The sequence below is a fragment of the Mobula hypostoma genome, chromosome 24 (assembly GCF_963921235.1).
Source record: "Mobula hypostoma chromosome 24, sMobHyp1.1, whole genome shotgun sequence".
NCBI classification, from domain to species: domain Eukaryota; kingdom Metazoa; phylum Chordata; class Chondrichthyes; order Myliobatiformes; family Myliobatidae; genus Mobula; species Mobula hypostoma.
In genome coordinates this window covers 15444865-15466756 of record NC_086120.1, presented here as the reverse complement: position 1 = coordinate 15466756, position 21892 = coordinate 15444865, and the positions used below count along the sequence as shown (strand labels likewise).

At 40.6% G+C, this 21892-nt stretch overlaps 1 protein-coding gene across 3 annotated transcripts in view; it reads left to right on the top strand.

Moving 5' to 3' along the window:
- sema6bb (sema domain, transmembrane domain (TM), and cytoplasmic domain, (semaphorin) 6Bb) overlaps positions 1 to 21892 on the top strand; it is a 576599-nt gene that overhangs the window by 310592 nt on the left and 244115 nt on the right. For all 3 annotated transcript variants that reach the window (XM_063032161.1, XM_063032162.1, XM_063032163.1), the window contains one exon: positions 4011 to 4071. In XM_063032161.1, coding sequence (XP_062888231.1) covers positions 4011 to 4071 — 61 coding nt within the window. The remainder of the gene's footprint in view (positions 1 to 4010; positions 4072 to 21892) is intronic.

The window sequence follows — 21892 nt, the reverse complement described above, 5'->3', positions numbered from 1 at the left end:
TGTTTCTTTCTCGAGCCTTTAAAAACTAAAACAATTTGATTCATACATCCATCATTCATGTATGTCAGGAACACTAAAAATCTGCAAGAGCATTGCTTTTCAATTTTTAAGGTGATATTCTTTGCTTTAAAAGAAAAGCATGTAAAGTAATGTGTACAGAGTAGGTCTCAGCCAGGATTTCCTAAAATATGCTCATGATATTCAAACTAAAATTTCTGCTGTATCCAATGATTTAGACCTATTGATAAGCAAGACAATGCTCATGTTGGAGAGATTCATGAGTCAAGAATGGGTGAGGTGTTGGGTGGTGATGATGTTAGATTGAATCCAAGTTGCATTGTCAGAGTAGAAGAGCAAAAACTTCCTTATCAAGTTTAAGATCAAGTTCAGGCTTATTGTCATTCAGCTGTGTACTACCAAATGAAGCGAAGTTCCTCGGGACCAAGGTTCACATCACAGTACATATAACTCACACACATTATACATAAAGTAATACTACTACAAATAAATTAACAAATATTAGGTGCATTTACAGCACAAGTTTGAAAAGTTAACAGTATAATGCTGATGGCACTTCATACATGATGAGACCTGGGTGGTGTCAGGGAGTTCAGTAGTCTTAGAGCCTGCGGGAAGAAGCTGTTTCCTATCCTAAGCAGTGGACACTTTATTCAACATTTATTTACGCTGCATTGACCTGGAAGAGTTACACAGGATGGGATAGGAATGCAACTATGTTGTATTCATCCACAGCATAGTAAATTTTAAATTGTTCCACTCAGGCCAGAACGTCTAATCGCTGTGGGGGATATCTTACTCTTGTAGGATAACAAGGGAGGGGGGGAGGTCACTGTGCTTGGCAGGTGAAACAATCTCAGGTTCTGGGGCCTCCTCCATAGTGGTTATAGGAGTTGACTCAGGGACTGCAGGAAGTGGTTCTGACAGCTCTGGGTACCTTTCTTCTCTAACAATTGACTGCTGTCCTCAACTGATTGATGTGTCATCTCCAAATGATATCAGACGCAATCTCCAGTGTTCAGAAGGGTGGCCCAGTTCTGTCCTTGATCTTTCCAAGTACCCACTTTAGATCACCTCTGTAATCCCTCACCAGGACTGCTTGTCCAGGAGCGAAACATTGAACTTCCTTGTTTGAGGAACCCTCAGTTTGTCTCAGTTGTTTGTCCTGCATACTCCTTTTGAGATTGTTCTTGAGGAGATCCAAGCATGAACGCAAGGGATGACCTAGCAACAGCATAGCTAGTAGGTTGTTGGTTGTGGAGTGTACTGCATTGTGATATGCAAGGAAGAAATTGGCAAGCTTCTGATTGAGTGTAGTGACTTCCACTGACATTGCTCACAGTGCATTCTTTACACTCTGGACAAACTTTGCTGCCAAGCTATTTGTAACTGAGTGGCACGGTAAATTCTTTGTCTTTTTCTATTCATTTTCAAGAATGACTGAAACTGTTCCACAACAAATTGTGATCCATTGTCACTAACTAACTGTTCTGGAATACCAGTCCTTGAGAAGAGGTTTCTCAAAACATCAGCAGTCTGCGAGGCTGCGGTGAAGGCTCTTGGAAACACTACTGGCATTGCTACCAAGAAATTTATACCCAAATATTAAATACACAACAATTTCTCCAGAATTTTCTTTGTGTATCATAGGAGCACCAATATAGTCTTTTACTGAACAATCATAGACTCCAAAGACATAAAGCTGCTTACACTACTAAGTTGAGTAAATCTTCAGTTCTCTCCAGCTTAATCCCTTCCTCCAAACACTCATTTCCTTGCCTTCTCCCTCCCCAACACTACAACCTGAAAATTTAGCTGATTTCTTCTCCCTTCCAATGGTGCTCAAAGAGTCTCATCTCTCACCCAACCATCACAACATAAATCCCATTCCATTTCAGTTGGTGGTTTGATTCTATAGCATGCCAGCAAGCACATTGTTTTGTAGGTATCTTCCCTGACAATTATGAGTCTGCTACTACTCCTCACCACCACACCCTCCCCCATCAATGCTAACAAACCTCTCCTGCCCCAAAACTAGTTTTTGAATTTACTGTTTGCTCTCCATTCACATTGTAAGCACCTCCACATCTATCAACACCAGTGAGTTAGGGAAGCAGACCTTTACCCAATCTGCTCTTATTTATTCATAAAATCAAATAAACTGCAGATGAAGTTCAAGTCAAAGTTCAATTTTATTGTTCATTAAACCATATGCATGTATCCCACCAAATGAAACAACGTTCCTCCAGACCAAGGTGCACAACATAGTACATATAACTCTCACACATAACACATGAAGTAGTATTACCACAAATAAATTAACAAATAATAAGGTGCATTTATGACACAAGTTAAAAAGTAAACAGTACAATGCTACTGACGCTTCCATGATGTAACCTAGGTGGTGGCAGAGTTCAGAAGTCATGCAGCCTGGGGAAAGAAGCTGTTTCCCGTTCTAACAGTTCCTGTCCTGATGCTGTGCTACCTCCTGGTTGATGGTAGGGTGTCAAAGAGATTGTTGGCAAATGGAAGGGATGATGGACAAATCTAAGGGCCCTGCATACACAGCATTCCTGGTAAATATCTCTGATGAATGGAAGAGAGACCCCAATGATCCTCTCAGCAGTTTTCTCAATCCTTTATTGGGCCTTGCAGTCAGATGCCTTACAATTGCCATTCCAGATAGTGATGCAAGACATTCTCAATGGTGCTCCTGTAAAAATTGGTTAGTATGGGGAGGAAATCTAAAATTTAAAAAAAACACAGAAAATGCTGGATGCACTCTGCAGGCTGGGCCACAGCTGTGGGAAGAGAAACCGAGTTAAAATTTCAGTTTGTAGACTCTTTGACAGACCTGGGAAGCATTCCAAAGCAGGTCTACAAGAAGGGTGGGGAAGGGGAGTTGAAACCATTGGGATTGGCTGTAAACAAGGTTGCTTGGTCAGTGAATGAATGGGAAGAGTAGAAGTTGCAAAATACAGTGCAGGAAGAGATCCCTGTTAGGTCGGATTGCGTATGTCCTCTGCTTTAAAGTCAAAGTCATGTTGAGTTTATTGTCAAGTTTACAAGTATATACTGTATATGCACAGCTGCAATGAAAAATTTACTTGCAGCAGCATCACAGGTACGTAGTATCAAATAAGCAGCATTCACAAGAAAAACATTAACATAAATCATACTTTTTTTTCAAGAGAAAGAACACAATTAGAACAAAAAAAAACTCCACTTTAGTGCAAAGTGATCCAAGCGATCATTGCGTTGCTAAGTTGTAGTAATTAGGGTTGTACTTGAACTGAATGGTTGAAGGGAGCTTGCTGTTCTTTTATCTGGAGGTGTGGGACCTCCTGCCTGTTGTATCTCCAAGAATGTTTACGTTCTTTTGACTGTGTTCTCACTTGAACTGAGTCCCAGCGGACACATTCCTCCATCCCAACTTCCCTGTACCTTAATGAGTTCCCCGTTCTGACAAAGAATCTTTGGCCAGAAACATTAACTGTTTCTCTTCCCACAGATGCAGCCTGACTTGCTGAGTATTTACATTTTCTGTTTTGTGTTATTTTTGAAATGAGTATGTGGCTAAATACAAGATAAGTGTATATAATTCTGCCTTGTTTTTTCCTCATCATTCAAATATTCCACCTAAAAACTACCTCTGAGAAAGCTGAGGGATTCCATATTCCTACAATTGCAGTCCAGTAAAATGCAACATCTTCTGGAGACAAGTAGGGAAAATACTTGTATAGGGAGCAATAAAGGTAATGTCTTTCAATTCAAGTGGCCCCTTGACCAAAATCTAGGATCTAGTTTAGAACAATGATGATATTGAAGTAACTATTAGCCTTCAAGGGAAGATGCATTAACCACCACTTTAGGGCAATTGAGCTGTGCATATTAGAATGTTCTCTTGCTCTCTCTAATGCAGCATTAGTAATCAGATGTAAATATTGTATTAGTTGTTCCACAAGTTAATGAGGCTCTTGTTTCGTTCACAGGGATCATCTATACAGTGTGGATTTGGATGCACCAGTGGCAGACGAAATGCTTTATAACAAAGTAAGTACAGAATCAACATAATGAACAGCTCTGTAATGGATAATGTGCAGAAGTCCAATAGGACAAAAAAAACTTTGCTATTATGTTAATCGCCAGGAGGATCTTTTGCATTCGACCATCGTTTGCAGTTGTTTATGCTCTTGTGTTGAAATGGTAATTGAGGGATGAATTAAAGCCACCCCATTCTTTTGGTGGTGTGATTAGATTACTGATAGTATTGTTTTTCCACACATCTCCATTTTCTGTCATTTTCATCCACTGCAACTAAAGACTCACTTGAGAATATCACAGCTACAAACACACGAATCGTAGAAATTTGATGGGATGATATTTTGTCTTCCTTCTCAGTAGGTGCTTGTGTATGCCTTCTTTCTTCTTAGCCATTTCCTCAAATCTGTGGATGCTCCAATACATCACTCAAATGGAAAAACTTTTGTTGTATCTCACAATACAACACAAAAGGAAACCACAGGGGTGTTTCATCTCTTGAAGCTGTTACTTTAGTCCCATTCTCCTGTACATTCTCCCATAACTCTCCATTTGTTCCTTCTGCCAGTATTTACCCAAGTCTCTTTTGAAAGTTACCATTTATTCTGCTTCTGCCATTTTTTGGGGGTGATATAGTCATCTAATTTATGGTTTAAAGTTAGTTCTCAGTTTCCCCCTTTTTGTTGATTATCTGGTATCCTGTTTTCAACTCTCAAGTTTATTCAAGGATTTTTTTCCCCAAAGAATTCAATCAAAGCATCACAGGAAGGATATTAAGGCATTGTAGATGGTGCAAAAGAGGTTCACTGGGATATTTCCTGGATTAGAGTATTATCTAAAAGGCGATGTTACTCAGATTTCGATTGTAATTTAGACTTTGATGATTTTCCCCAGAGCAGTAGTCTGTTCCCCTGTGTGAGAAATGTCAAATGCTTAAGGGCGTAGCTTTAAGATGGGAAAGGGTAGGATTATGGGAGATCTACAAGGCATTATTTTTTACATTGGGTGTGGTAGGTGTCTGAAACATGCTGCCAGAGGAAATGGTGGAAGCAGATATGATAGCAATGTCTAAGAAGCATTCAGGCAGGTACATATGAGCAAGCAGCGAATGGAGGTATATAAAACCTGTGGAAGCAGATGAGATAGTTCAGGTTGGCATAATGGTCAGTAGAAACAATGTGGGCCGAAAGGCTTCTTCCTCATCTGCACTGTTCAATATTCCATAGATTTTATAAAGGCCTTCATAATGTTGAACACCTTTGTTAATTTCTCTGAACAAGAAAAACAATCTCTGGAAGACTGGACATGCCAAGCAGAATCTGTAGAGGAAGTTGATATGGCTTAAAGGGCCGGAAAGGCTACAGTCTCTCAATAAGTAAATAAAATATGAGATGTTGCTCTTCCTATTTGCATCTACCTCTCCATAGCAATAGAGAAGACCAGGGGCAAGCCGGCACGTGTTGCGGTGGGAAGGAAAGTTAAAATGGCATGTAACCTGTAGTTCAAGTCTGGCTGGTGCAGACAGAACTCAAGTGTTCTACAAAACAATCATTTACACTTGGCTTCTGCAGCATTGAGGAGAGCACAGTACAAATGACAAATGCAATCAATAAAGTTGGAAGAGGTGCTGGAGAACCTCCTTCTCACTTGGAAGAGCTGTTTAGGACTCTGGATGGAGGTGAAGGGAGAGATGTTACAACTCCTACAGTTGCAGGGGAAAGTGTTGAGATGGGGAGCAGAGGATGGAAAGGACTGATTTCTCTGGGTCTTTCTCTGCTCAGAAAATTACTGGCTTCTGGAGTCTCCCATATAACTAAAATCCCTCATGGTATCTTCCCTGAAGTCTCTCATAGTCTCACATTGAAATCTGGTATTCAGCTGATGCATAACCTTTGTACAAAATGTATCATAACCTATCTATTTTCATTTTGGTCTTGTACTCAATGCACCTGGCAGCCACTTCAGTTTTTCATTTTCCATTTTCAAAGTTTTGAGTATAATGATAAAGATTTCTCTGTTCCTGAATTCCACTTTTGTTTCTGTTGAATCTTCTCTTTCCACTAGCCAAAATACAATAACTCTTCCACTTTACCAGCCATTTTCATCAGTACTTCAGGTATCCCAGATGTCTGCTATCTTCTTTCTTACTTCTTACTCCATTTGTGCCTTGCAGAAACTTTGAAACTTCATTTCTGATCTGCTAGTTCAGGTTGTTATCTGCCTAATAAAGGGCATCGAGCTTGATGCCAATCCATGGGGCACAGATGACTCAATTATACTATTATTGAGACATTCTCTTTGTCTGCACTCCTTTTCATATGCATCACTCCCTATTTGAAAATCTAGTCAAATAGAATTTGAGAATTTCAAATCTCTTACTATCTCTTCTTTCAGTTAGTCCTGACAAAGGGTCTCGGCCCGAAACGTCGACTGTATTTCTTCCTATAGAAGCTGCCTGACGTGTTGTGTTCACCAGCGTTTTTTGTGTGTTCCTAGAATTTGAGAACCCTGTTTTCCTCCTGTCTGAGAAAGTATCTGGAAACAACCTTCCTCAACCAACTTCTTCATGTCCAGCTCTCCGGCGATTACTTTCATTCAGACCTACACCAAGGCAATCTTGTTGTACCCCATATTCTGCATCCCTAAAGTCAGCCAATTCTACACAGTCTAAGCTTCAAAGCCTGGACAACAGTTTACAAAGTGCAGTGTTATTCTAGACCGTGCCGGGTCAGTCACTGACAGATGCAGCATGGAGACAGGGCATTTGGCCCACCAACTCCCTGCTCACCATCAACCACCCATTTACACTAAACCTACATTAATCCCATCTCTTTTATTCTCTACATGTTCTCATCAACGTCCTCCAAATTTTACCATTCATTTACACACTGGGGGAAGATGCATAGCGTTCAATCATTGGACCCACCAGCACCTAGGGCAATCCCACACAGTCAAAGGGAAAACCTGCGGTCTCCACGCCAACAGCACCCAAGGTCAAGATTGAACTTGGGCCTCTGAAGCGAAAAGGCCGCAGCTCTACCAGCTGCACCGTTGTACCTCCCCGAAAGTATTTTGTCAGATTTCTTGTTAATAATTTAGCATAAATAAGCATTGAGTCAATAAGCTCATTCCAAATGCAATTGAAATTGTGTTTGGCACACCCTAGTGAAAATCAGGCTCTGTAATTTGCATACAGTGCTCATTAAGAAAAACCCATCAGTACTAATTTAAATAAAGTCAGCATCCATTTTTTGTTTGGAGAAAGAAAATACCCACCAGACCATTTCCTCGCCATTGTGGGTCAGTTGTCAAAATAACAAGAAACCTGAAGAAATAATATCTGAGATTAATGAATTCCTGGGGAGTTAGCTTTGAAATTGCCCGTCCATTCAATTCAGCTTTTACAGAGTAAATGGAATATCGCTGCTTGGGTTTGCAGCTCGCTGATATCCTTTGTACTTTTATTTGTCACACCATCAGCATGAAATGCACAGCAAAAAGACAAAAATTGTTTCAGAGCATCAATTCTTCACAGGAAACATATCTCTGTCACCTGCATCTCCTGCTGTGACCACATTACAGCCCCATAGAGTGTGCAGAATGGACATTGTGACCTTTAGCTTTTGTGCAGCTTGATACCTGTTGAACATCAGGAAATAAGCAGTCGATATGGGGAAAATTTTTGATTGAGCTTCTGGCGGAACATGTCTAGCACGGATCTATGGACTCAGTTGGATGACTAGCCTCTTTCTATCACATAAGCTTCCATGATTCTTTTTATTATTCTATTAATATATTACAATATACCATCCACACAAAGACAACACTCATTGCACCATTTTTTTTGTAGCACCTGGGATCCTTTTCTAAAGAACCAAACCACTTAAATTATAGCACTACAGGAAAGGTCCAAACTTAAATGTAAAAAGTTATTAATTACAGACTAAAGGAAAGGGGATGGAAGCTAAAGAGTTTCATTAGGCTAAGGTCCTCTGGAAGGCGATTTATAGGAAGGATGAGTCTTCAGTGTAATCCTATGAGAATATGTGATGGAAAATGTCTTAGTAGGAATTAAGAAGGTATGAATGGAGATACTACAGAGCCATGATAGCTACAAAGGGCCAGAATGTTTGGAGGCTGCTCAGCCTGTCTTTCACTAAGAAAGGAAGTGCAAAGCATGACATCCGAATCAGGGGCAATAGGCTTTGTAGAGGCTCAAAGATGGTCAGTCATGCTATGCAGAAAGTGGCATTCAAGGCATCCTTTTGGTAATACTCTTGGCATTTTTGTAGTAATGGTGTGCCACCATATTCAGACTGTTTGAAGTGTGAAAAACAGCTTGTAATAATCACATCACTGAAGCTGAAAATTAAGAAAATTAAGAAGGATGGTCTAAGATATTCGCTTCCAGTTTTGGAGAGTTTTGAAGAAAAGAAATTTTCAAGTGGTTATATTCTCTCTGATGTGTTCTGGTTTAAGGAGACCCACTTATTTGACCATAATGTCTATTGTCTTTTGTTACACTAAGCATAGTTTCGCACTTCATTCACACTCCTCAGTACAATGCAACAACACACAATGCTAGTAAAAGGCATTTCCTCGCAGCAAAATCAGTTTTTTCATATTCTGTGCACACTCTAACCTATGATGGATCACGTCCATTATATCTTCAACAAATATTTTTATATAAAAGCTTACTGTTCCCCTGAGGTTAGAAACCAAACTCCAGAATATTCATTCATCTTTGCCCTGCTTCCACTGCATTTCAATAACCCATCTTCCACCACCCTAGCTGTTTGTAGAGCTTATATTCCTGGACTCACTACATCCAGGAATTCCAAGGTATCCTTCTGTTCTGAACAGCCCCTCACCACTTCAGCCTGAATACACAAGACCTTCTTAGAAATTCCATCTAAATCTGTCATTGACATGTGACCAAACTGCATTTGCTCCTGCTCACAAAATTTTCTCTGAATGTGTAGTGATGTTTCATGGCAAAGACAGCTTTTACACCTTAGTGATACAACAAAAATTCTTACTAGAAATCTTAGATCTGCTCTTTGTTGTGAGAGTGTTCTCTAGAAGCAATAGGATTAGGAGAGAGGGCAATATAAATTGGAATATAGAAGTCATATGACAGAAAGCCTATGTTTTAAAAGCCTGTGGCTTAGATAGGAATGACAAGATCAAATTCGTTGGAAAGAGTAGGAGGCTGGCAATTATATTAGCTTAAATTGCTCCACAGGGAGAATGCAAAAGTTGATTGACTCTTGATTATAAGGGCCTCAAAGGTTACAGGGAGAAGGCAAGAGAGTAGAGTAGAGTTGAGAAGAATAATAAATCAGCCATGATGGAATGATGGATCAGACTTGATGGGTCGAATAGCCTAATTCTGCTCCTATGTCTTAAGGTTTCATGGTCTTGTGCAGGGAGAAAGCAAATTTGTAGGTCAGTGCATTTGAAGTTGAAAAACCAACTAGAGGGAGAAATGCAGAGAGCATCACTCAAAGGATCAAAAATTAGTGAGATGGCTCGAAGAAATAGCAAAGTCTGCTCTGCAAGAAATATACTGCAGGAGTAAATGAACTGACCGGAGCAAGAGGAGTGGAAAGAAAATAAAGGAGGAAGGTTATTGGGTAACAAGCCATACTTGAATTTCTCATAAGACAATTCTATCAAAGTCCTCTTTTTAATTTTGTCACACTTCTACAGTTCCCTTGAAATTTCTTGGAACTCTAACTTCTGAAGCAGTAGCTCTAAAAAAACAATATGCAAGTTGTCAAGGTAATGTATTTTGCACTGAGTTCAAATCAACTGTAAAAACAAAAACAAATTACCATGGGATTAGTTTTATGTGGGAGCCATATGAAGGAGTGCTAGGGATGGATTACTCCTAAATTGATTTCTCCAAATTCACAGAGTGGCTCTTTTGAGGCTTGAAAATGCAAAGTCTGAACAGCAGTGATTGTTTATGCAGGATTATTCCTATGACCTCTTCTCTGCTGACACCTTACAATAGTTTACATTAAGTTAAACTTTGGTAGAATTTGGAAGACAAGGTCGAAAAATGTTATTTAACAAATAACTCTTCTGCAGTCCATATCAAACTCCATAGGGTGGAAATAGATGTGGGTCAATGCCTGTGCTTCAAATACAATTTTAATTCTCATGTAGTAATTTAATACATTGTCACAATAGGCATATAATCCAATAAATGGAAGTCAAAATATATTTTGCAGAGATATTGAGTGCACTTGCCATAATTCTAGTCTGTGGAAATGGTATTTTCTTAAGATTTGAAGATAAATGGTCACAACTACAGGGTGATGTCATAAGCTATTGTAAAATACTATTGATGGAATTGTGGGGAGAGGCTAGTTGCCAGTCTGCAGAGACTTTGTCTTTAATTAAGTCACGCTGCCCGAGTTCAACACTGAATAAAATCTGTTATTCTTGAAAAAATGTGTGGATGCAGAGATAAGCTTTATAGCAGTAAGAAGTCCCATAGCAACTGCTTTATTTCAAGGAGACATACCATAGCAACAGTCTGTCAATGACAACATTGCCCAGTGTGTTTACTTGTATCGCAATTGTCACAGAAGCGGGTTCACACATTAACATGTATTGCAGAGAACATTCACTAATACTGTCATGTTACAGTATAAACAGGACTGTAGCAGACAATGGTGCGTGTCACAAAAAGAACCAGTAAAATGGCTTCAGACAGAATGCATATTTAGAAAACGACAGCAGTAGAATGATTTATCTGATGATTTTTTGAAGGATTGTTGTACTTCAGGCACACACAGCTGTCTTTTTGGTCCATTTTCTCCTCATTAAGCTGAGTGTACGAGCACTAAGGTTAGCAGTATTTTCATGTAGATCAGTATTACTTTCAGGTCAAATGAAACATGAACTGTATTCCGAACTGTTAGTTCCATTTCACTAAGTGTACTCCCCTACTCATACCGCACAAGTTTAACATACTGCTCTCTACAATAATGGGAATTATTTTGTTGTAGTAGATCATTTAAGGGTATCCCAACATTAATTAGACTTTACTCTGCGTAATTCATAGTGGGGTGCGTGAGGGGGGATTGTGGAATAGAATCTCCACCTGAGAAGACACAAACAGCCCCTTTGGCCCAGCCCGTCAGGTACCCATCCTGACTAATCCCATTACCATTTAGGGAGAATATATTAGAGAGTATAATAAGAGAGTACAAATTAGAGCAGCGAATTTCACGTCAATCAGATATGGAAAAAATAGAGAGGCAAAAATTGAATAAAAAGCCAGAAATGAAAGTTTAAATCTTTAAATATGCCAATATTGAATTATGACTCCGCACTTGGAATATTTACTGTTTGTGCCAAAGAGATTGATTGGCAGCCAATAACTATTGTTAGTTATTAAAAGGACTCTTTTGCTCGCAATAACAATGACAACATTTGATTTCCTTTGTACTAAACAACAATCTCACATCTTTATTGGATTTCAATGGTGAAGCAAACCACAAGATACCACTTCTCTGAGCAGCACAACTGGGACGGCAGCTCTTGAATATGTGGGTTTGAGTGCCCATCTGCAGGCTTCAGTAAAGCCTCGCTGTTATCTCTGACGGCAAAATCTGCTGCATTGTAAATGTTTCTATTGCCTGCACCTGCACCCAGTCTAAGCTAAAATCTATCAATCTGTAGTGCCTTATTTTGAATAACTTGTTAAGGAAGTAGGGGATATTTTGATCCCAATGTACAAAAATAACTTTCCTGATATACTGTATTTCAAACTCTGCCAGCTGGTTGGCTCGTGGCCAGTTCCTTACTTTGGGATTCCATATAGTGGGAGCACAGTTAGAAAGCCCAACTCAAAGTGCTTACAGCCATCTTAAACCAAATCCACATAGCATTGCATTAAATTATACTGCATTGTGTTATGTTGAGTAATTTTATATTACATTGTATTGAATTGTCATTCAGGGTGAGGTGGATACGACCTACAGTGACATTGCTAATTCCCTGACTGGATGCAGCCATTGCCAAAACCAAACAAATGTGCTGTTCACTTGGGTTAGGGAGTCGCCTGGTTGCCCAATGCTTGAAAATACTAACAGTGCATGCGGAGCCAGTGGCACTAGTAATGTAACAGCAGGTTTTGACAAAGGAAGCCTCCATCCTGCTGGTCTACGTCCAAAGGGGACCGATCACTGTGCTTTTCCTATGCATCTATCAGTTTTCTATTGAATGCCATTTGAAGGTCACCACATTTATTAAAATGATTCTAACATTTCCAGCTCTTGGATATGATTTAACTCTATATAAAAGCAAGTCTAATTTTGTGTAAGTTTAATATGCAGCTCACCACATAAGGAGCCTTGTTTTAATTGCAACATCCTGTCTCAGAATAACAAGTAGAGCAACCATCAGTCTGGCCTCTCATTGAGATCATGCTACCCTACAATGAATCATATTGGATTCATGATATTCATCTACAATGCCTCTGTGCATTACAGTGAATGAGCCATCCCATATAATGTAAACTGACAGAGGTGTCAAGCCCAGAGGAAAATTAATAACTTTTATGAAAAAATACACCTCCAGACTTAAGCATAGCTTAGATATAAAGTCATAATTTTTAAAATTAAAAATTGGGAACATGATGATGTGGGCATGCTTCTTTCAATTCCCTCTCAACCTTTCCTAAGTGCAACCTAAACTCACTTGTGTGAGCAACTTTTTGGAAATAACATTCACTGATTCATTCTACTCGAGGAAGCCCAGGGAACACATCAGCTGAGGTGTTCAGTTTTTAGCCCCTCTCTAGCCATTCTAAAGGGGATTGACACCTTGTTGAGTCATTGAAAATGCTAGTAGGCTCATACAATTTCATGAATGCCACTGGAGTTGAAAAATATTTATATCACAGTCATTAGTCAATCTATGGTATCACCTCTAACAAGAAATGTCACTGAACCAGTAATATAACTGTTGTGGCTGCAACGGAAATTCAGAGAGTAGGTGTTCTACAGTGACTTACCCATCTTTCAAAATCATTGTACGTCTTGCAGGCTATATCATGATTGTGCTGTCGTATCTTCCACTCGCCCATATGTGTGCAGATCTAATAATATTCAAGCTCAATACCAACAAGGATTTGTCAATCAGATTGATTGGCACTCCACTCACCAACTTGTACATTCACCCCCTCCATCACAGCACAGAATGGCTCCGAAGGCACACTGTGGGTCTTCACCATCCCGCAGGCTTTAACAGCTCAAAAGAAAAAGGCAGCAGAGCATGAGCTTGACACCACCTTCCATTCACACGCCATCCTGACTGGGAAGTATGGTGCATTTCTATCATTGTCACTGAAGGCTCTCCCTGTCCTGCCATCCTGCCACCTGTCAGATGAGTCACCAGCAATCAACCACCTTCTCAAGGCTAATTAGAAAAGGGCGATATTGCTTCGCTTTCTCGAACTTCCCACATCTTATGAATGAACAAACCAATAAATGTACCACCCAAGTAATTGTTTCATGAGATGTGAGTTTCAGCATTTAGTATACTTCAGCCTGGGTGACTCCCAAGAATTAAGCTTGAGGTCTATCTAGTCAAGTACACATAGTCTTGGTTTGTCCTGAGTTTCTGTGATACCTTTCTGGAGGAACATTGTATCATTTTTTAATGCATGCATTTCTAAATGACAATAAACGAGGACTGAGTGTCCTCATAATCTAATCTAATGTGCAGGATCTAGTGGAAATTCCCCGTGCTTGATTGTGCCTTCATGTTCAACCTTCCAAAGTTTAGCACATCATACTTTTCCAGCTTCAACTCCCTCTGCCATTTCTCAGCCCAGCTCTGCATCCTGTCCCATTGTAACCTACGACACATTCTGTACTATCCACATTGCAACCTTACTAACCCACTTTTACACTTACTCATCCAGGTGTATAAAGCCAGTCATTGCATTTACATGGGCTGGTTAAGGACAGTCACTGCATTTACAACAGATTTATTTTAATCAAACAGACAGGAATGTTCACCTCTGCCAAGGCCAGATATATTAATGTATATTTTACAATTACTCCAATTAGTGTAAGGTGCAAGAGCTTTACTTTTGGCTTATCACTATGAAGAGACATGCTTTTGTGTCCAAGGAAACTAAATACGTATGCGACAGAGAAGAATGCAAAAAGATGGACTATTATATTGACATGGGGAGGCTGAAGTAGAGCAATGTAATAAACACCCGTTAGACTGAATCACCAATTTCTGGTATTAAAATTATGTAATTTCAGATGATTACCTCAAGACTTGATAACTCCAGTGTAGTGCAGACTGACATCCCTCGTTCTACTCTCTGTATAGTAACAGGCATCCAAGACCTTGTTTTTGAACTCCCAATATCCCAGCCACCCATCACTCCCATAATTACCATGTTAGCTGCCAACTAAGTCCAGCCACAGGGTTTTGGCTCAAAGCATTGACAACTCTTTTCCTCCCACAGATGCTGCTCAACCCATTGAGTTTGCCTTGCAGATTGTTTGTTGCGCCAGGTTCCAGTATCTCCAGTTCCTTGTGTCTGCATTAATATATAATTTTCTAGAACCAGGGGTCAGAGTTTCAGAATAAGCGGTTGACTGCCAATAATTACAGAGACAAAAAGAAAGTCTTCACCCACAGGGTCTACTTGTGAGGATTATCAATCTAAATTGAAGACAGAGATTGCTAACCATACAAATAGTGAACGGTATCTGAAATGTAGCATTAGTGAAGGATAGTGACACTGAAGATGAAGATCAGCGATGCTCTTCCCTTGACAAAGCAGACACAAGAGGTCAAATAACCTACACTTTGCATGCACCTCTTCCACCATTCACTGCCACAACTACAAAAAATGAGCTCAAAGATTGAGTTGTCAGAGTCCACTGGGGCAGACAATTCCAAAGCATTATCACCCTATGATAAAGAATAAAAACGAGATTGTGCAGGTGCTGGAAAACTGGAAGACACACAAAATGCTGAAGGAGCTCAGCAGGTCTGGCTGCATCTATGGAGGGGAATAAACACTCAATGATTGGGGCTGAAATCCTTCAATGAGATTGGAAAGGAAGGAGGAAGAAGGCTTCTTCCCCTTAGAAAAATACTGTAAAATTCAATGAGGTCACCTTACATCTTTTAAAATTCAGAAAGCACAATTTCTTCAACTGATAAACCACCTCAGTCATTGCTGACAATACATAAGTTTTAGATAAGATCAAAATTGTCCACAATACTTCATTCTAGTTTCACCAAAGCCCTATACAATTATGATAGAATATCTTTAGTCCCATTCTCTATCATGACCCTTAAGGATCTTTCATTTTTCAGTAAGATCACCCCTTTTATTGTACTTCTAAACTCCGAAGCATCTAGATATAGTTTATTTTGTCTGTTCTTGATAGGATGACCTCATTTTCTTCCACAATTATTCACTTCGTGGATTTTAAAGATAACATTCCTGGAGAAAAAAAAAACTTCTATGGGAATCTTGGGAGATGAATATAAGAATAAAACTCCAATAATCTGCCATCCCTTTTTTCCGAAATCCTGATACTTCAGTATTTAGCTCATGGGTCCTCACTCCCATACTCCTTTTACCCTCAATATGGCCCTCTACCCTCACTCAGTTTAAACACACCATGGCTTCATTTCTGCACTCTCCTGAACTTCACTGTGGATACCTTCCCATGCCCACATTAAATGCATTGGAGTCTGATTCCTACACTCACTTTAAAAACATAAGAGTCCTGTTCTGAGACTCATTTCAAACACGCATGCCCTATAACCTTGTTCTCTTTAAACCAAGGATACCCACCCTGATGTCCACTGACCCTTCAGTTAATGGCAGGGATCCTTGGCATAAAAATGGTTGGGAACCTCCTGCTTTAAACTCACCTACATTTAATTTCTACTGGAATATCTATCACACCACTGTGTGACATATAAACAACAGGTGGAGTAATATCCACTAATCCAAAAACTCTGCCAGCCGGGCACCACATAAGTCCCAAGCTGAATTATCTGAGTTTTACTGCGGTAGTTTTAGCAATAGTGGAAGATTTATTGTAGAACACTTTAGTATATCGTCAAAGTCCTCAAATAATTCTGCCACTATAAAATCACACCATTCCCTTCACCTCGTAATGGAACCTGCTACATTCTGCCAGTTTTGTCTTGATTTTGATTTAATGACCCAAAAGACGGTGTGATGAGTAACAAGATCAAAGTATGTCAGAAGGGGAGTGTGTTAAGCAGCACAGCTCTGAATTATAATCTCTCAAAAAGCCTATACCTTAACTTGAATAATGAAATCATTTTTGTGGATATTTGTTTATCAACCAAATGATACCTTGTTTGTACTGCAACAGCACAGCCTCGCAGGAGTGCCAATTAAAGCAGGGACCCTTTGTAGTTCTCAAAAATTGGCATCTCAGCGCCTTGCTTTTCACAATGGATTTGAGGAAGTCAAAATAGATTCTGCAGTCAGTGAATCAATTTAAATTTGTTCCTCAGTTTCTCAACAAAATGTGCTATATAATGTCAGGCAACACACATCAAAGTTGCTGGTGAATGCAGCAGGCCAGGCAGCATCTGTAGGAAGAGGTGCAGTCGACGTTTCAGGCCGAGACCCTCCGTCAGGACTAACTGAAGGAAGAGTGAGTAAGGGATTTGAAAGCTGGAGGGGGAGGGGGAGATCCAAAATGATAGGAGAAGACAGGAGGGGGAGGGATGGAGCCGAGAGCTGGACAGGTGATAGGCAAAAGGGGATACGAGAGGATCATGGGACAGGAGGTCCGGGAAGAAAGACAAGGGGGGGGGGGACCCAGAGGATGGGCAAGAGGTATATTCAGAGGGACAGAGGGAGAAAGAGGAGAGTGAGAGAAAGAATGTGTGCATAAAAATAAGTAACAGATGGGGTACGAGGGGGAGGTGGGGCCTTAGCGGAAGTTAGAGAAGTCGATGTTCATGCCATCAGGTTGGAGGCTACCCAGACGGAATATAAGGTAACACACATCAAAGTTGCTGGTGAACGCAGCAGGCCAAGCAGCATCTGTAGGAAGAGGTGCAGTCGATGTTTCAGGCCGAGACCCTTCGTCAGGACTAACTGAAGGAAGAGTGAGTAAGGGATTTACTCAGTTAGTCCTGACGAAGGGTCTCAGCCTGAAACGTCGACTGCACCTCTTCCTACAGATGCTGCTTGGCCTGCTGCGTTCACCAGCAACTTTGATGTGTGTTGCTTGAATTTCCAGCAATCTGCAGAATTCCTGTTGTTTGCAGAATATAAGGTGTTGTTTGGTTGGAGGAACAACATCTTATATTCCGTCTGGGTAGCCTCCAACCTGATGGCATGAACATCGACTTCTCTAACTTCCGCTAAGGCCCCACCTCCCCCTCGTACCCCATCTGTTACTTATTTTTATGCACACATTCTTTCTCTCACTCTCCTTTTTCTCCCTCTGTCCCTCTGAATATACCTCTTGCCCATCCTCTGGGTCCCCCACCCCTCCTTGTCTTTCTTCCCGGACCTCCTGTCCCATGATCCTCTCGTATCCCCTTTTGCCTATCACCTGTCCACCTCTTGGCTCTATCCCTCCCTATCCTGTCTTCTCCTATCATTTTGGATCTCCCCCTCCCCCTCCAACTTTCAAATCCCTTACTCACTCTTCCTTCAATTTGTCCTGACAAAGGGTCTCGGCCTGAAACGTCGACTGCACCTCTTCCTACAGATGCTGCCTGGCCTGCTGCGTTCACCAGCAACTTTGATGTGTGTTGCTTGAATTTCCAGCATCTGCAGAATTCCCGTTGTTTGCGTTTATATAATGTTAGCTTGTTTCCAGTGTTCTGTATTCATTGCCTGGTGCTTTAGAAATGTCAGGTTCTTTAATGTTTACATGGGATGACGTGTGACATACAGTGCAGGAACAAGATTTCTTGCCCGATTTGTCCATGTAGGCATATATACTCTGCTTGAGCACCTATTTTGAATAAACTAATAGGGTGACACTCTCTTCCTGTCTCCCTCATATGATTGCAAAACATCACACCTCTCTGACACCTGCTAACTGCCTCATTTATAACCCACTCCACAGTAACCCTGAATCCAAACTACCACAGTTATCCCCTTTCCCCTATCCATCTCTGCCACCCCACCCCATCCCCTCTGCAGCCTAAAACTAACTTAATTTCTCTCTTTCCCAGTTCTGTCAATCATATGAGATCAATTTACATTTTCTAATCCCTTCAACTGACATACCCGGCAAACTAGGTCTTCAACCTGAAGCATTATCACTGTTCCCCTCTTACCACGAATACTGCCTGACCTACTGAGCATTACCAATGTTTTCTATGTTTTGTTTTCCTTCAGATTTCTAGTATTTGTAGTATTTTTAACCCCTAATAATCATCAAGCTTCCCCTTAAATGTGTCAATAATATTTGCTCTAACCATCCCACAATGGTACTAAGCTCATTATTTGCATCACTGGCTCTGTTGATGAAGCATTCGAACAGAGCAGAAGGTGCCCCTGAAAAGACTAGAAATACTCAGCAGGTAAGGCAACAACCATGGAGGGTGAAAATTAGTAAACACTTCAGCTCAATAACTCTCCTTGAAGAAGCATTATCCACCTGAGACATTAACTCTTTCTCTCTCAGATGATATTTGATCTGCTGAGCATTTTCAGCACTTTCTGATTTTTATCTCAGAGCTCCTGCAGCCTCATGTATTTTTTTATATTTTCAATAGCTAGCTCCATTTATGTTAAGGCATAGGCAGAGTGAAATGACTGAGGTTGCTTCACAGAAACTTAAAACGAAAGTGGACTGCTGGAAAAGATGTTCTGAGCTGCATCTTTTTTCAAAATCCTGCTGTAACTTCCAACCATGCACTCATTAGGAGATAGACAACAGGCTTTGGCATCATTCCCCTGGCTTATAACTGCTCTCTCCCCTATGCCACAGAAACTATTCTATGCCTGAGTTCTTCTATAGCGCTCAGTTTCCAAGTGGAATCTCCTGGTCCTTGCATCGGTGGCCGACCTCTTGCTGTCAGCCATCTCGATAGTGCTGATATGACTCATTAGCAGCCAGAATAGGAGACATGTCTGTACCTTCTGGCCAGGAGCAGAAAGCTAACCCACTTTGTAGAGAATGAGTTGGATGCAGGAGAGATACCTGATGCCCCAGTCTAATTTATATTGCCAGCTGAGCTAAAGGACATCAGACGAGCTTTCCAACTCAGAACCGTAACCAGGTTTATTATCGCTGACGTACAGTATGTCTGAAAATTGGTTGTTTTGTGACGGCAGTACACAGCAAGACATAAAAATTACTGTTACAAAATAAATAGTGCAAAAGACAAATACCAAGGTAGTGTTCATAGATTCATGGACTGTTCAGAAATCTGACGGTGGAAGGGAAAAAGCTATTCTTCAAGCAATGAATAGGGGTCTTCCATCTCCTGTACCTCTTCCCTGATGACAGGAACATGAAGACTGCATGTCCCGGACTGATGGGACTGCCGTTCTATGACCTACAATGGACCCAGCAGGCTGAATGGCTTCCTCCTACATCATGAAGATAAGCAGATCTGATTCCATCAGATCTAGTACCTCAGAACAGATGGGTAAAAGAGAAGGGCAAAGTGGTAACTTCAGGGATGCTAGAATCTGGAGCAACAAATAACCTGCTGGAGAATCTCAATGTGTCGAGGCAACATCTACGAGGGAGATGAATTGTCATCATTTCAGGTCAAGACCCATTAAGGAGTGTCTTGAAAGAAGAAAAAAGGCCGAGAGACCTCAGGATGTTTGTAGGCTCTGATTTTGTCGACTGACTTCCATTGCCAATAAGTTGTTATATTTGTGTTTCTGAAGAAAACTGACTCATAATTTAACTAAGGTCAAAGACCTGGCAGTACTCATGAAGAAGGCTATGCTGGGTTAGCTAAAGGATAGCAGCCACCATGTGGGAGTCAGTGGACCAGAAATCCAAAAGTGGACATTTTTATGCAAGGTGCAGGGAGCACCTTTCCACCTCTATGATGGTGTGAGTGGGATTTGAGACTTGAAGGGATAGCATACCTTGGGAAATCTGACAGATGCCTGGAGAGACGAAGGAGCATCAGTCAGTTAAGGCCACAATTGGTTCACTAATTGCAGATGGGAGCATACTGTGAGAGTGCGGGAAGGAGGAGAGGACAGATGTTGTACCTGTAATGTTGCGTTTGGCGGCATGATCAACTGGCATGTTCATGGAGATGCTCCTCGTTCTCACAGGCTCCACTATGAGAATGAACTTCTGTATGTTCTTTGTTGCCAGTGAGGAAAGTTTCACTGGGTTGATTTCAAGTGGGAATTTGATCCTTTGGGATTTCAAGTGGGAATTTGATCCTTTGCTCACTTTACCTTTATCCAGTAAGGCAGATAATTTTGTCAATACCCATCTATTGCAGGTGCTTGGTTTCAGTTTCTAGGCCAATGTAGAAGGATAAAATGGGTGTTCGAAACACAAAACCTTGACCAAATTATTTTTTTTGTCAACAGAATTGCATTATATAATTGTATTGGAACCTCTAGGAATGTGGATAATGAAGTGCTACTGACTCTATTGCTTTAGTCGGTTATTGTTTAATGTAATAGATTACCTGTCAGAAATTTATGTCTGGTATTTTATATACCTGCCTTTAATGAGGAATTGATGCGGCCTTAAAATATGTACATTAAATGGCATTTTCACATGATGTGGCACTTAATAAAGGCAAACTAACTTAATGTTGAATAGGATATCAGAGCTAAAATAATGGTTTGTTACATTGAACAGGCTTTATGTGGCATAGATCAGCTAGGACCTGAATCATTCCACATCCCAACTGTTTCTAACCCATCTTCTCAAACCAGCTACCCTACCTCCCCACCCTGTGGAGATGTGGTTGAGATTCATATGGTTCCGTCTTTGAAGAGTCATAGATCATGGCATCAGGTATCCCGAACCACCATGGCAACCATCAAGCCCCCACTTAATTAGTCCTACATGAATCCTAATTCATTCTCATGATCTACCACCCATGATTCCAACACTCACCTGAACACCAGAGGCAATTTACAGTGGCCGATTAATCTATCATCACAGAGGTTTCTGGATGATGAGAGGAAACCAAAGCAGGCACAGGGAGAATGTGTAAACTCCATCGAGATAGCACCCAAAGTCCCAATTAAATCTGAGTCTCTGGCGTTGTGTGACAGCAGCTCTGCTAGCTGTACCACAGTGTCATATCTTCTCTCATTCACATTCTAAAATGCTGGAGAAGAGCCAATAATTTCTACTAAGTAAAAAACAGTTACTTTATTTATAAAAGAGCATACCTTGGCAAAGCAGGGATTTTTTTCTCCAGTAGCTCCCTCTGGAGAACTGGACAGGTTGAGGAATGTTCTTTGTTGAAACCCAGGGAAAGCAGCCAAATCTAAATAATGAGATATATTCAAGAAGTTGCATGTGGTTCTAACGACTAAAAAGTTTAAATAGTGCAGGGGAAAGCAGGGTGCTGAATTCGGATGAACATCAGTGATTGTATGGAATGGTGGAGCAGATTTGAAGGGCCGATGATCCGCAGGAGCTACCCCTGTGTTTCATTGAAGCATTGCAGCCACATGCTACATTTCCTAAAAAGGGTACACACCTAGCATTAAAGAAACAATGAATGTCATGTAACTCTAACAGTGAAAAACAAAATTCCAGCATCTGCAGAATCTCTTGTATTAAAGAAAGGCACAAACTCCCAGAAGAACTGTTCA